The 14,362-nt window shown below is 43.7% G+C and overlaps 2 protein-coding genes across 2 annotated transcripts; one reads left to right on the forward strand and one right to left on the reverse strand.

The window, feature by feature from the left end:
• ubap1 (ubiquitin associated protein 1) lies at positions 1-6,884 on the reverse strand. Its single transcript, XM_070959248.1, has 7 exons — positions 6,720-6,884; positions 4,529-4,577; positions 3,833-3,957; positions 2,466-3,290; positions 2,209-2,367; positions 1,500-1,601; positions 1-1,298 (listed from the first exon to the last, which is right to left on the reverse strand). The coding sequence occupies exons 2-7, from the start codon at positions 4,566-4,568 to the stop codon at positions 1,158-1,160; spliced, it is 1,392 nt and encodes a 463-aa protein (XP_070815349.1). The 5' UTR covers positions 4,569-4,577; positions 6,720-6,884; the 3' UTR covers positions 1-1,157.
• Positions 6,885-8,318: 1,434 nt separating this feature from the next.
• On the forward strand, positions 8,319-14,199 carry ube2r2 (ubiquitin-conjugating enzyme E2R 2). The gene is made up of 6 exons (XM_070958920.1): positions 8,319-8,906; positions 9,264-9,453; positions 12,271-12,357; positions 12,445-12,542; positions 13,454-13,588; positions 13,691-14,199. Exons 2-6 carry the CDS (start codon positions 9,277-9,279, stop codon positions 13,974-13,976), a joined length of 783 nt encoding a protein of 260 aa, XP_070815021.1. The 5' UTR covers positions 8,319-8,906; positions 9,264-9,276; the 3' UTR covers positions 13,977-14,199.
• The last annotated feature ends 163 nt before the right edge of the window (positions 14,200-14,362 follow it).

Here is a 14,362-nt window from a genome sequence, read left to right on the forward strand (position 1 = left end):
AAACCACTCACTCGTTTCCAGTCTGCAAAAAGAAGTCCATGACGGTAAAAAGCGTCACTTCTGTGAGTTAATCTATCTTACATTACCATATCAAACCTTTTTAAATGAAAGTGTCAGTGTACTATTTTAAATAAGTCGATAATTAGGAAATGTGTGCCTGTGCAGTATGTGACACACCAGTGCCAGTGGGGTTTGGGACATTTCTTTTCATTTCCTACAGAGAAACTCTCCACATTTTCCCCCATTCCTTTAACAGGCCATTCCAGTGCAGGTCAAAGAGATTACTGGGGCAGTAGTATCTCTTATGTTCTGAGTTATAATGACTATGGATCTATTATGCAGTTCCTAAAAACAGAGAGCAAAGAAATGGAATCTTGGAACTGACATGAAAAAGTGCCCAAATGAACAGAAAAACAGACATGAATGCATGAAAGAATAAAGTAGAACAGAACTAGGTGCAGGGCACCAGAGCAGAGAGGGCACTTCTTGAGACTCATGAGTTATCTGTCTGGCGACTAGGCCTGTTCTTTTTTTTTTCTTTTCTTTTTTTTTAATTTTTACTGTTAGTTGGTTCAGTTTGAAGAGAGCCTCCTGAAGGCCCCCAATCCCCTCCACCATTTACTAGATCTGCACAGAGCAGTGGAAGATGGCAGCTTAGTTATTTGGGAGTTTCAAGAGTTCCAACTGGTCTTTCTGTGATGCGCTCAGAGCCTGTCATCAGCTCCTCATTCGGTCCTGCAGCTTTGCCTGCAGTCACTTGAACACTTCCAAGCGGAAGCAAATCAGAACGGCATCAAAACAGCCACGGCCCAATTCTTCCAGTTTCTCCTTTCCAGCTCAGACTTTCGCCCCATCCTTAAATACACAAGCTGTAGCAAATCATGGAACCTAACCCCAGGATTTCTTGGAAAAAAACACCACCATGAAGTATGGTTACACTTTGACCCCCTCCACTCTAGGCACACAGTCTTTAAGAAGTGCTGAGACACAATACGTTTTAGCACAGAGAGAAATACAACTGTCTCCCAGCTGTCCCTTCCACAGCCAAGGCGAGGGCAGGGCATGGTGTGATAGGGTAGGCAGAAGGAAAGGGGCTGTGTTGGGTAGTAGCGGGAGGCAAGCCCTGGGCAGGGCTTTTGTTGGCTGGTTAGCTTGGCTCAGCTAGCTGCAGCCCGAGCCATCAGGTCCTCTAGAGCCTTGTCCTGATCATTGTTGTGGACCAGCAGCACCTCTTTGATGGCATCCCGTTCAAATCCCATCTCGCCAAATCTTGACATGAGCTCAAGGAACTGCAAGGCCTGGGAAGGATGAAAAATACTATAGATTAGATGATGTATTAATGTAATCTACAAACTTTGGCTACATTATTAAAAGATATGGTAATGTAGCGGTATCACTCATATTTCAAAGACTAAACACTATGATTCTGATTCTGATTTGATTTATACTCCATATTAGTGTAGTGCATGTTCTTAAATTGTGCAATTATCTATACAAACCTTTTCCTCTGAGCACTGGTACATTTCTAAACATTCCTCCACTGCACTTGCATCAAAGCCCCGCTCACACAGACGGCCATGGACAAACAGATAGTCCAGTACCTTGGACAAACAACAAGTACATGTTTATTATGCATCCATTACTGAATATCACATTAATTAGGTATCACATGATAGACGAATAAAAGACCAATATGAGGGTTCTAGTTTTATTTTGAGAAGACAATGAAAGATTATATTGTGGAATGAAATTAATGTTAACATTCTGTGGGGTTCATTTATTGTCTTCTGTGTGCTGTACGTGCCTTACATCTTATAAGTGAATAATGCCCAATGTGAGCTCATCGTTTAAAACCAGCTGGTGCATATCTGTAATACCAACTCCATAGAACCTCTTACATTTGGCTTTTACTTTTATTCCACATCTACTGCGACAGCTACCATAATCCTGTGACCAGGGTTGGATAGTTCATATTGTTTAGTATTAGCTGTACAGATGACAGACACTTAACTATTGCCACAACTCTGGAGACAGCAGTGTGATATAACAACTTTATTTCAGTTTAACGCTATACTATTTACGGGTACACAGCATTGATGCTTCACTGAGCACAATTACACAAGCACACAAACAATCAGTTAAGCATGTCACACAGTGAATATGCTAAGAATCCAGATTTCTGCACACTCGGGTGAGAGGAAGTCGCACCTGCTCCACGTTCTGCCCTTGTCTCTGCATGGCCCGTAGGACACCCTCATAAGAGTAACCCATGCCCACGAGGGTTTCCACACACTGCCGCTCACTGGGGGTCATGCTGAGCAGGGCTCCACCGCACGGCAGACCAGCAGATCCTGACCCTTGGTTGGCCTAGTGTAAAAACATGAGTATATATCAATGAGGTTCCTGAGATACTGTACTAGTATCACTGGTTGGTCTACATTACTATGTCCCAACATCATACTCACCAGTTTTGGTGCACCACTTTTGGTGTGGCTGGGTGGCTCAGGGGCAACAATGACTTGGGTCTTGGGTAGGGTCGGCGGGCTCCCATTGGGTAGGTTCTGTCTCGGAGTGGGGTTGGTTGCAGGGAGTGGGCTGTATCTCACGGGCTCTGGGTCACCAGAATCAGAGAGCTTAGGAAAAGTGAGGGAGCGGATGTTACAGGGTCGATCATCCGTGTCAAACCCCACTCTGCCAGGATGCCCAACTCTATCCATGTCCAGCAAGGCAACTAACCCATTGGGTTTATGGGTAAAGCCAGGTTTGGCTGTGAGGCTGGTGTTGGTACTGGGAGGGGACGGGCTGTTTCCACGTGATGCCGAGCCCCTCTGGGAAACCTCTGGTGGGGATACAGAAGAAGGAGGTAGAGGTTGGGGTTGGCTCTGGAGAATGTTCCTGAGCTCCTCCTTATCGTCCAAAGTTTTGAGCTCCAGCTTGTCAAAGGGGTCCTCTTCCCGCTCGAAGTCAGCGAGGTTGAGGCTGTGCAGCTGGGGAATGCTAGGCTGAGTTTTCCTTGGGCCAAGGCTTGGGGCAGGCAGTGGAGTGAGGATGGCGTTATGGCTCAGCCCCGCCAGGACGGGGTTCAATGCCGGTGGTGGAAGGTCCTGGTCCTCTGCAGCAGACTGGGGTTTCTTCCCGCCACCACTATCAATGTCCTGGGCCTGTGTCAAACACTCTCTGCTCTCCGCCTCCTGCTTGGCTGCTGCCTCTTCTGCTCTGGCCTCTGCTGCTCTGGCCTCAGCCAGTTCAACACCCCAGCGCACACTCCGTCTCTCCAGAGAAAAGTCATACTGTTGAGATCGTTGTAAGAGGGAGGAAGAATGGGAGTGATGGGCAAAGATGACACAAAGAGTAACAGAGAAAACAGGAATAATTATAAATATAAGAGCCACATGGTATAACAACTCCAGCTCAAGAGACAAAACATGCAAAGAACTTGTACCACACAATCTGAATGCATATGAGGTTGCTGTAATTTGCAAACAATAAAGCTGCTCCAACTTTTTCAGCAGGTATGTTAAACACCTGACAACAACTGAAATAACTACTGGTAGAAAATGATCACCCCCATTAACAACCATCTAAATCACTATAGACTAAGCATGAGGAGTGTTCTAAAGATTGTGCCTTCTCTCTGGTCCGAAGCATGACTACGTACGACCAAAAATGTAATGCTGACACAGCAGGACAGAGGCCAGGGCTCATCATGATAAGCACCATATTATTGTCATTCAGCAGGCTTCAGCCTTGCTGTGAGGATGCTGCAGAGGTGCATGTAAGCGCATCATACTGCAGCTAATACCAGCAAACATCTGTCCTGTACCTAACTAACCTGTGTGTCCACCAGCAACGAGCTGCAGTCTGGTGGACAGAAACCGACAGGCAGCCCCACTTTGGCCGGGCAGCGGAATTTGTCATTGATCTTGAAGGGAACGTCATCAAGGTAGCTGATGGGTCCTGTGTGCATAAGAACAGAAACAAAGAAAGTATACATTAGAAGAATAGACACTGGAACTACAAACACCAGCAGACCTTGTACCTACACTTAACTCACAACTTGAAACATCATTGTAGAAAGTTTACAAGAAAGTATTTAACAAGGTGCATACAGCTCTCCTGCCTTTATCATCACGTCGAAATTGTTACTATAAATACAACGGCTAAAAGTAAAATGTACAGAATTCTTTTATACCCACAGTAACCAATGTATGCTGTCACTTTTAGTTTTTACCAGCTGTTCATTTGAATTTTGATTAGACATTTGGATTACAATTACTTCATACTTGCAAACTGCGACACTAGGAGACAACAACAACTATAAGACAATTCATTTCAAACAGTAAAAGATTTTTGATTTTCATTAGTGTCTGTGCAGCTGAAACACCAGATTATGTTGAAAATTCAGCATTCTTCAGGGTGTTTATTCAAATTCAAGCATATTTCTCACCTTGACAACATGAGCAGTTAAAATGATGCATTTACTAAACTTTCAAGACTGTATGAACCCTGATTAAAAACAGCTTCTCACCATTGTTGTATGCATCTGATCCAGACTTCCTCGCAGCCATTTAGAGACTCTGAAACACATGAGGACACCAGGTGTAAGTGAGCGGCAGCCATGTTTTTTAGTTGACAAGGAGAGTTGATAATGATAAACCGTAGGTCAATGTATCTTCGAGAGAGAGAGAGAGAGAGAGAGAGAGAGAGAAAAAAAGCCAGCCTTTCTTCCGTCTGCCTTGAGGCATGACGTTTTGTCTTCACAGCAGTTTCTGAGAGTTACAGCATGTCTTTAACTGAGCTCAGAAAATGGTCCAACAGAACAGTTGTAATCAAAGCACAAGCACAGTGACACTTCATCACATGGCTGTGCACATTGTCTGTTCTATTCAAAATTAAATTCTTCATTATCCCATTGGCTTTGTACATTCCACTGTTCTGCATCACAAATCACATAATCCCATTATTTGGTCATGCTGCGCAACAATGCCTGTCGTTATCAACACAGAGAAGCCACTGTTTTCACATCCACTGAACAGAGAACTTTGATCTGTGTGCTGGCGCAGACAGATGTTCAGTCGGAAAAAATCTAGATTTGATCCACTTACATTGCTGAAAGGGGCTGACTTGTTAGCAAGAAGAACTTAGATCTATAAGATAACATAAATCTAAAATAAACACTAAATCAAATGACTCGGTTTGTACGGCTTACACTACTGAAAATCAAAATCCAACTCAACAGGTCACTTACACATTAGCACAAGCAACTGATAATCAAATACTAATTGTTTACTGCTCTGCTTCAGTGAGTTTATTTTACAGCCTGCCTGTGCCCCAGCTTTCAGAAATTGCTCAACGCAGCTTTAATGGTGCTTTAATTCAGTGAGACGTTAATAAAGTCATACATTAAAAAATCACCAAAGAGAGATCGATAATGTGCATCTAAGGTGATTCATTATGGTCCGGCTGAAGTTGATCTCCAGCATGAAAGGGTATAAAATCATAGTATTGGGCATAAAAGCCCTGTTATCACTCAATCTCTACTGGGACAATTGCTTCATTCAGTGACTAGTGACTTGCTTGATACTTGATTGTACTTTTAGTAGAAAGCACTTAATGAAGCAGTTTCATTCTTCATTCAGTGCCTTTTCAAGCTGCGGTTGAATATTAGCAGCTGCTGGTCAGAAAAGGCCCCAAACTCTCCAAAGGAGCAATGAGGGTGATTAGCAGCACGCATGGAAATCTATAATTCAGGACATATCATTGCCAGAATGCAACCTACAGGCACATTACTTGTACTACACTAATTTAGGAGCTGTACACGCCCATTAGCCCCAATTTTGATTTCAGTCAAAGTACTTGACCATAACCCTCTGGTGACTCGCGTGGAAATGGGACATACATCACCAGAAGGTATCCATTAGAGTTGTTAAGCGCTAACTGATATTAATTTAATAGCTATCATATAATTAGTAGCTACTCAGGGGTAATATTAAGTAACGTTTACACAAGTTTTTGGTTTCCGTAACTATTTCACCAACTTAGCCTGTGCTCACGGTGCACAGTACACGGTATCATAGTGTACAGTTAAGTCAAATTCGTATTAATATTGCCGATATCGGTGACAACCACAGCAGCACTGACTATCCCGCCGAGGGAATTAGATTATTTTATTTAGGAGGGGCTGCACTGATGTTAGTCCTGCTAACGTTTACTCAAAACGAAGACGAAAGGATCGCAGTAACTGTAGTCCATCACATTTACGTTAAAAAAGCAAGTAAAAGGCGTCCAGCTGTGATGTGTGACTAGTAATAGTGCTGGCAGACGCGTTTAAGTACGTTATATTCATTAGCTAGCATTACTTGAGTTATAATAGCGTCAATTAGCAAGAAGCTAAGCCATTACTATCTTTGGTTGCTCCGAGCTCAACGCACTAACAGCGAACAGAAAGTGACAGTTTAGCTAGGAGGTCAGCATTGAATATGACATTAGTCGGTATTAGCGGAAGATTAAGGCTGAATAAATGACTTCACTGACAATTACCACGAGCCGCTGGCTAGCTAATGTTTTTTGGGGGAAAAGCTATCGTTCATGCTAATACGCTTAGCTTCGCCAGTGGCCTGGATGCAATGTTATGTGGCCGGATAGGATAGCCCGCTGTCTCCCCTGCCACCGCCCCTGAAACAAAACTGAGCCTACCCACAAACACACACTCATCTCACCTGTTTCTGCTCAGTCTTTTCTGTCAAAATCCAAACGACGTCTTGTCGGGGTGGCACGCAAATTGAAACTATTCTCCGAATGAGTTTTATTTATGACATCTCTTTCCTGCTTCAGCGTGGGACGCCATCTTGATTTGTCAAGCTCCCTACCACTGGTTCCTGTCTGACGTCACTCGTCTACGTGACGTCAGAACAAGCAAACTCCATCCAGCTGCGTGTGTCGATGGTGTTTACATGGTGGTGGGTCCAGTTTTAAAGAAGAGGTAGCAAAACAGTGCTTCTTTCATTCAAGCCAAGGGTTGTTTTTTCTTTTTTAATTATTTGATTGAATTTAATCACACTGTTATCGGAATTGTAGGAGGGCGACAAAATGCATTTGCAGCTCCCTGAATGTGATGCAAGAAAGGAAAATAAGGAGCATGCACAAAAATTTATTCAAGGTAAAGAGAGCTACCATAAGAATATAAAACACAAATCAAAGTAAAAGTGTCTTCATTTATTCTAATGTAAATATACTTTAATATACATTTTATTCATAATCAGGACAGATTTGATTTGTTTTTTTCACTCAAAGACCTGAGGCTGATGAAGTTTATTAATTTATATCGCATGTGATCTGACCTATGATAATGATGATGACAATAAAGACTATAACGATGATGATGATGATGATGATGATGATTGTACTGTAATGTTATGAGATATATATTGTCCTGCTGCTACTGCTATAATAAACTTTACAAAGAGATAGACGTAAATTTATGTGGTTGTATTATTATTTTTAAAATAGTCATAACTAACAACCTGGCCAGGTTTTGGAGCCCTCAAAATGTATGATTGTAAGACTGTGTTAGAGCAGCATCATCTTAACCTAACTCAACCAAATTTAGCTGATTTATCTCATTGACACTGAGAATTTGTGTAGACAGACTGACTAGACCTCGTTATTTTAATTTTTGACATTAAGAGAAATTAATAGTAGTCAAATTTAAAACATAATGCACCACCACTGTGAAACTGTCGAAACAAAAATTTTATTTACTTAAAAATGATAGCTAATTGATTTAATCGGTTAGGCTATGAATATTATGTGACATGGGATAATCAAAATTAATCTGTTCAGATAAGCAATTCATTGTTGTCTGAACTGATACACTCGGGGCTATAGCAGCCTCAAGTTACTGCTGATCAAGTTTTCCATAAAACAAATAAATTAAAACAAATAACACAGGACTGCATTGCTTCTTGCTAAATAAAAAAAACAACATATAATTATAAAGTATATTAAGTCGAACGGCAGATGTTTTAGGTCAAACTTAACAAAAGTTAAAAACAACAGTGTCGTTAAATGAAGAGACACATGACAGGAATGGAAGCATTGGGCTGGTATGCCTTTATTTGATCAATGTTTACACTCAGTTATATATGGCTAAAGTTATTGGTCATAACATTTAAAAAAAAAAAAAAAAAACTGGAGAACGTAGACATTTGTGAACGTCCTAACTGTGTTTTGTTTAGTTTTTTTCTTCCTCTTTTTAACTAAACATCGGGTGCGCGCACGTCACGTTCAGCCCCGTACGTGGTTTACGTTCTGCAGACACGCGCAATGATAGCCGGAAGCACCGATGGGAGGAAAATAAAAATCGATGAAATCCACTGTAATTCGCGAGTGTAAACCTCTCACTTACTGTCCTTTTCGCGACCGTAGGCTCGAATCTCGCAGCCAGTTTCACTGCCACTGAGCCGCAGGGGACGTCAGAAGCAGGAAAGCTGCTCCTTTTCAGCCAAGTTGCTCGGTAGGGGTTTAGCTGACGTGTGGAGAAGTTGAGACTGCCAGAGAGCTGATAAACAAACATAAACAAGCAGAGATCAGCTGAGCGCGAGCCCGAACCGAACCAGCAGCCCGGGGAGATGTCAGGGAGAACGGGTTTCCTCTTTTAAGCCCAAGAATGATCCACAGGACAGCGTGACTGACACTGATACTAGCTCCATGTCAACTGTCAACACTGGCACACAAAGAATTTCGGAAACACAACACGAGGACCAGCCATAGGCTTTAGCAGAGAATCCACTGCTCCTGTCACTGTCTCGTCAAGACATAGCCAGGCTAACATGGACAACCAATGAGTTTACCTTCCAGGTTTCAGCTGTAACGAAGCGAATACACATTAAAGTGCAAGGAGAGAGGTAAACACTTTTTTATTAACTTTGCTTTTCCTCGTGAAGGGCCTGCGAACTGAAGCACTGACCTAAGCTAGCTTTGCAGGCCACATATCCTGTTTTTGTTTGAATTCTTTATGTGGTGGTTAGTTTACCAGCACGACTGTTAATGCACATTCGTTCTTGCTGTATCTTTTGTCCGTGCGTGTTCTAGAAAAAACAGACAAAAACAAACAAACAGAGCTAACAGATTGAAGGTGTTTGCTGCAGGGTCAACAGTGACCATGATATGGTAACTGTATGAAATTGAAGCCTGACATTATCACTAAGCCCATCGTTTTTCTCCCCACATCCTCCCACCTCTCACCTGGCCACTGGGGTCAGAAGTGGGATTAACATGGCCCACCAGGCAACCCCTAGTTCCCAGAAGGCCCTGATGATGGAGCTGAAGTCTCTGCAGGAGCAGCCAGTGGAGGGTTTCCGCATCACTCTGGTGGAGGAGTCTGACCTCTACAACTGGGAAGTGGCCATCTTCGGGCCCCCAAACACCCTGTATGAGGGAGGCTACTTTAAGGTGAGACAAAACTTTCTGATACCCAAAGGGCAGGAAATTATGAATCCAGGATGGTCAAAACATGACACAGTATTTGGATAATGGGAAACATTCATGAAGCTAATCTGTATTCAACAGTGGAAGATTTTGTATACAGTGCAACTGTGCTCTTGGGCAAGTTTTCTTCCTAAGAAGGGTATATAGAGATTGCTGAAACTTGGAAAACAGCCAGCTTGTTCACTGACTGACTGTTTGAACCCAAAGTGTCAGACCAAATAAAGTCTAATTATAATGACTGTTGCCCTTTTAAAAATAATCCAGCAATAACCTGGCTCACCTCCACCTGCTCGCTGCAGCTGCGTCTTAGTTTTAAAGCATTTTGAGGCAGCCATTTATATTTCTTAATTTTTTTAAGGCTTTCTCCCCTGTCCGTCCACTCTCCTTGTCCAGCCCTCTTCCCCTCGCTGTATGATGGTTGTTCTTCAGATGGCTATTTTTAGCTGGGAGACCGATATAAATGGCACCTCAGCACAGAGAAAGAGTAAGGGAGAAGGGCATGATGAGACTCCTCTTCCTTTCTTTCATGTTACTTATTCAGTGAAACATCTAGAAAATCCGGTGCAGTCAGAGCCCACATTCAAGTTGGGGCAATGCAGATGGTGCTGTAGCCCTCCAGGAATGCCAAAATAATACAGAACAGGCGTTGCTGTAGTCTGCTCTTGCAGCGGTTCAGTGTTGATTGTGTTTGTCTTTACAGTGGCATCCTTGTGTTATCTATTGTCAAACCCATTTTATTCATATAGCTTGAATCACTAATTTGTTTCAGAGGGTTTTAATTCTGTACAGCACATTGTGTTGCTACACTCTCTATCCTTAGATCCTGCTGTCAGATAAGGAAAACGTCCACACACAAAAACGGGAAAAAAAATGGGAGAGAGCTCAAAGCAACACAGGAGGGATCCTTCTTTCAGGACAGACAGATGTGCAGAAGGTGCCATAGCCAAATATTCCAGTTCAGCCACATGCAACATGTAACAGAGCCTGTAGACACCTTGAAGTGCATAAAAATGCACATCCCTCTTGCTTTAAGGCAAGTAGTGCTTACCCCTGAGCTAATGTGACACCCACATAATTACATTAATAAATCTAATTCTGATGCTGACTTGTTGACTTTGTATACTACAGAAAGGAATGCCGTGGCTGTTATGCTTTGGTGTGGGTGTAACTGAGCGGCCTTTGATGACAGAGATTGACTAGTGTAACTGTATGGAACGTTGTTTTTGCTGCGTGGTTTCTGTAGTGCAGTGAATTAAAGAACATACCATGCATAGTCATGGATTTGGCACGGGGGTAGGATGTCTTGGTATGTGTCTATAAGTCAGTATGGTAACTGATTGATATTGAGCATTGGAACTGTCCCAAAGCTGCACTATGGTACTGACTGGTTGTGGAGCCATGATAGTCCTATCTGAGTGGTAGCAGTTGAGTGAGTGCTGGGGTGGTGTTACACACACCCAAGCCTCCGAGCCTTTCATGGAGATGATTGTGCAATACTTTGAAAAGAAAACACAGGAGCAGAAGCACTAACTCTAATGTCACAGAATGTCTCGCTTCATTTAGATTCATTTAGAATTAACATAGATGTCAGCTGCTTCACGGTTGTTTCATGGCTCAATGTGTGATATATTCTTCTGTTGTGACCTGTTTTAAATGAAAGGGTACAGGAAGCCTCTTTATGGTTCAATCTAATAACTTGTGATGTGAACAAAATTCAATTTGTCTTATCACCCCAGTCTGGACGTATCAAACTTGTCCTCATCAAGGTTTAGCTCAAAGCAGCTGTTCTTAACCTTAAGTTAATAGCATCTTTGATCTCAATGAGACACCTGCCAGACGTCACTGTTTCATGTTGTTTCACTTCATTTTTGTTTAAAGCTGCAGTAGGTAACTTGTATAAAAGTGATTTTTTTGTCATATTTGCTAAAACTGTCCCTCTGCCCAGACAGCAGTACATGAAACATGTAATCTGTGAAAAAAAAAAGCCTCCATTGGTCCCACCTACTGCTCCGACCGCAATTTGCAAGAATCCACCGTGCCCGACACAAGACAACCAATCAGGGCCAGAGGAGTGTCTGACATCTGTCAATCACTACTCACACACACTATGAACCGTCCCCTCCCTCCGCTCATGCTGCCAGCTGCCGCTCAGTGAAACAGCTCTGTGAGCGGCGTCAGGAGGCTAGTGAAAGCTATGGCGGAGCAACAGCCATCGCAAAGGAGAAACTGCCCATACTGCCGCTGCCAACAACAGCATATACAGCTAAGACAACAAATAACCATAAATCTAATATGGTGATTGTTACAGTAACACTCCGCAGAGCATACGGTGTGTTAGCGACTGTGGTGCAGCGGCTGGGCAGAGTTAGCTTGTTTCTGATGCTAAGGCTAACGTTACTGGTCATCACGGCAGCCATGCAGGCACCGCAGGGAAGAGGGGCTTGGAGGCAGGGCATGAGCGCAGTGGAGAGGGAGGGGGGGGGTGACGTGAACTCGTGTTGGTTCAAATTTTCAGGCTAAGTCTGCTCTTCTCCATCTTACCTACTGCAGCTTTAAGGAAGCAGGAACGAAAAACTTAACTTTTCTCCCCACCAGAGAAAGGATGAGATTAGAAAGTCATATGTGTTTTGTTTATTTACATATATTAAGTAATTTTTTGGTACACTAACCACCAACTGCCATCTGCCTGGGCTCTATGACTTGAACTTAGTATAATGGAAGTCAAGCTTGGCTGTTTGTAAAACATGTGTTGACTGTGTCGTCCTCTGTTTGTCCTCCTAGGCTCACATCAAGTTTCCAGTTGACTACCCGTACTCCCCACCAACCTTCCGCTTCCTCACCAAGATGTGGCACCCCAACATCTATGAGGTGAAACGATTATCATGCCGCTTTATATATCGTTATCCTTGTGTCTTCTTGACAGATGTTACACAGTGTCTTTTGTTATCTTTCCAGAACGGAGATGTGTGCATCTCCATCCTGCACCCTCCTGTCGATGACCCTCAGAGCGGGGAGCTACCCTCCGAAAGGTGGAACCCCACCCAGAATGTCAGGTAGTCTCTGCTACACAACCACTGCTTCTGTATGCATGTGAATCCATTCTACAATACAAGCATGCTGTCTTTTTTTTTTTTTGCAAACTTGTGAATGTTGAATACATTACAAGAACGTTTGCACTGGACAAAAACAGATCCTCACCTGCCACGTTCCTGAAAATAATAACAGACATCTTCTGCTGCGCTCCTGCACGTTGCCAGTTTTATTGCAGTTGGCTCCCATAAAAGTCACATTACAGCCACCTGGGTAGCCACCCTACCCTAACCCACCTGCTGGACTGTCCCTTACCCCATCTATTCTGACCATGACATGTGTGAAAAGGCACAAAATGGAAATGTTCCTGAGTATTGCTTTGTGAGGAGTGAAAATCACTGGCGATGCCTGGAAGGTTATCGCTGAAGGGCTAAAACGGCACAAATAAAACCTTTAAAAAAAATAGAAATGTAAGCTAGAGGACTCTCTTTGTTCATCTACACAAAGAACAAATAAAAAAACATGAAGTGTCATATATGCATACAGCGTGAATCCAATGTAATTTTCATACCGCAAATTCAGAGAAGTGTGAATTAATGGTTCAGCTTCAGCCTCCCTTGGTTCTGTGTAACATCTGAAGAAAAAGACTGCAGGGTAGCTTTCAGAATTTCTTTAAAATTTTACGTCAGCAAGACTGCTTTTGTGGAGGACTCGCGCTAAAGTGCTGAATCTGTGTTTGAAAACCTGAGCAGACTGGGTGCAGCATGTAATTGAGCCACAAGGGGAAAGAGGTGAGCGAACGCTTCCCTCTGAGCCGCCATGAAGCTTACTACAGTTTCAAAGAGCCTGTGCGGGGCTTTCCTTTCACACAGTGACAGGATCAGATATTGAAGCGTCCTCATTTTCTGTCTGTGTGCTGTCTCCTCATCACCAGGACTATCCTGCTTAGTGTGATCTCTCTGCTCAATGAGCCCAACACCTTCTCCCCGGCCAACGTGGATGCATCTGTCATGTTTCGCAAATGGAGGGACAGCAAAGGCAAGGACAAGGAATATGCAGAGATCATCAGGTAATATGTTTCATCCGCGTACATACAGACAAACGTACATCGTGCTGACAGAGAAGCTCTTCCTCACACTGACTTTGACGTTATTCCTGTCTTGGCCCACAGGAAGCAGGTGATGTCAACGGCGGCAGAGGCTGAGCGCGATGGCGTGAAGGTGCCGACCACATTGGCGGAGTACTGCGTCCAGACCAGGGTTCCCTCCCAGGACAGCAGTTCAGACCTCCTCTATGACGACCTCTACGACGACGACATGGAAGAGGAGGATGAGGAGGAGGACGAGAGCGAGATGGAGTCCGTGGGGGAAGCCGGGGGGATCAGTGCTGTGGAGGATGGTGGGACGTCCACCAGACGTTACGACAACCAGGACGACTCTGGCAACGAAGACTCGTGATGATCTGGATGATAACTCCTCCTTGCCAACACCCTCCCCCCCTCCTCCCGCCCCACCCTCAACACCACCACCACCACCACCACCACCCTCACCCTCCTACTTTTATGTCTTGCGTTACAATTTTCTGTTTCTGTGTGTGCGCGTGTTTGCACATACAGTGGGGTCAGTGGTCTACTGCCAAAAACGTTTCATCATTTATTAAACTAATACAAATGATTGGTCGGATTGTGCCCTGCAATTGGCTGGCGACCGGTTCAGGGTGTACCCCGCCTCTCGCCCATTGTAGCTGGGATAGGCTCCAGCCCCCCGCAACCCCGAAAGGGATAGGCGGTATAGATAATGGATGGATGGATGGATGGTCGGATTGTTCTCAGATGCTCTTACGT

Source organism: Chaetodon trifascialis, chromosome 3 (assembly GCF_039877785.1).
Source record: "Chaetodon trifascialis isolate fChaTrf1 chromosome 3, fChaTrf1.hap1, whole genome shotgun sequence".
In the NCBI taxonomy this organism is placed as follows: Eukaryota; Metazoa; Chordata; class Actinopteri; order Chaetodontiformes; family Chaetodontidae; genus Chaetodon; species Chaetodon trifascialis.

Excerpts from the sequence above, each read along its gene's own strand:
- ubap1 (XM_070959248.1), bottom strand. The coding sequence starts at position 4,568 with ATGGCTGCGAGGAAGTCTGGATCAGATGCATACAACAATG. Across the intron at positions 1,602-2,208 it reads AAGGGCAGAACGTGGAGCAG|GTACTGGACTATCTGTTTGT; the intron begins GTGCGACTTCCT and ends TGTTTGTCCAAG. Across the intron at positions 1,299-1,499 it reads ACCAGTGCTCAGAGGAAAAG|GCCTTGCAGTTCCTTGAGCT; the intron begins GTTTGTATAGAT and ends CATCCTTCCCAG.
- ube2r2 (XM_070958920.1), top strand. The coding sequence starts at position 9,277 with ATGGCCCACCAGGCAACCCCTAGTTCCCAGAAGGCCCTGATGATGGAG. Across the intron at positions 9,454-12,270 it reads ATGAGGGAGGCTACTTTAAG|GCTCACATCAAGTTTCCAGT; the intron begins GTGAGACAAAAC and ends TTGTCCTCCTAG. Across the intron at positions 12,358-12,444 it reads GGCACCCCAACATCTATGAG|AACGGAGATGTGTGCATCTC; the intron begins GTGAAACGATTA and ends TTATCTTTCCAG.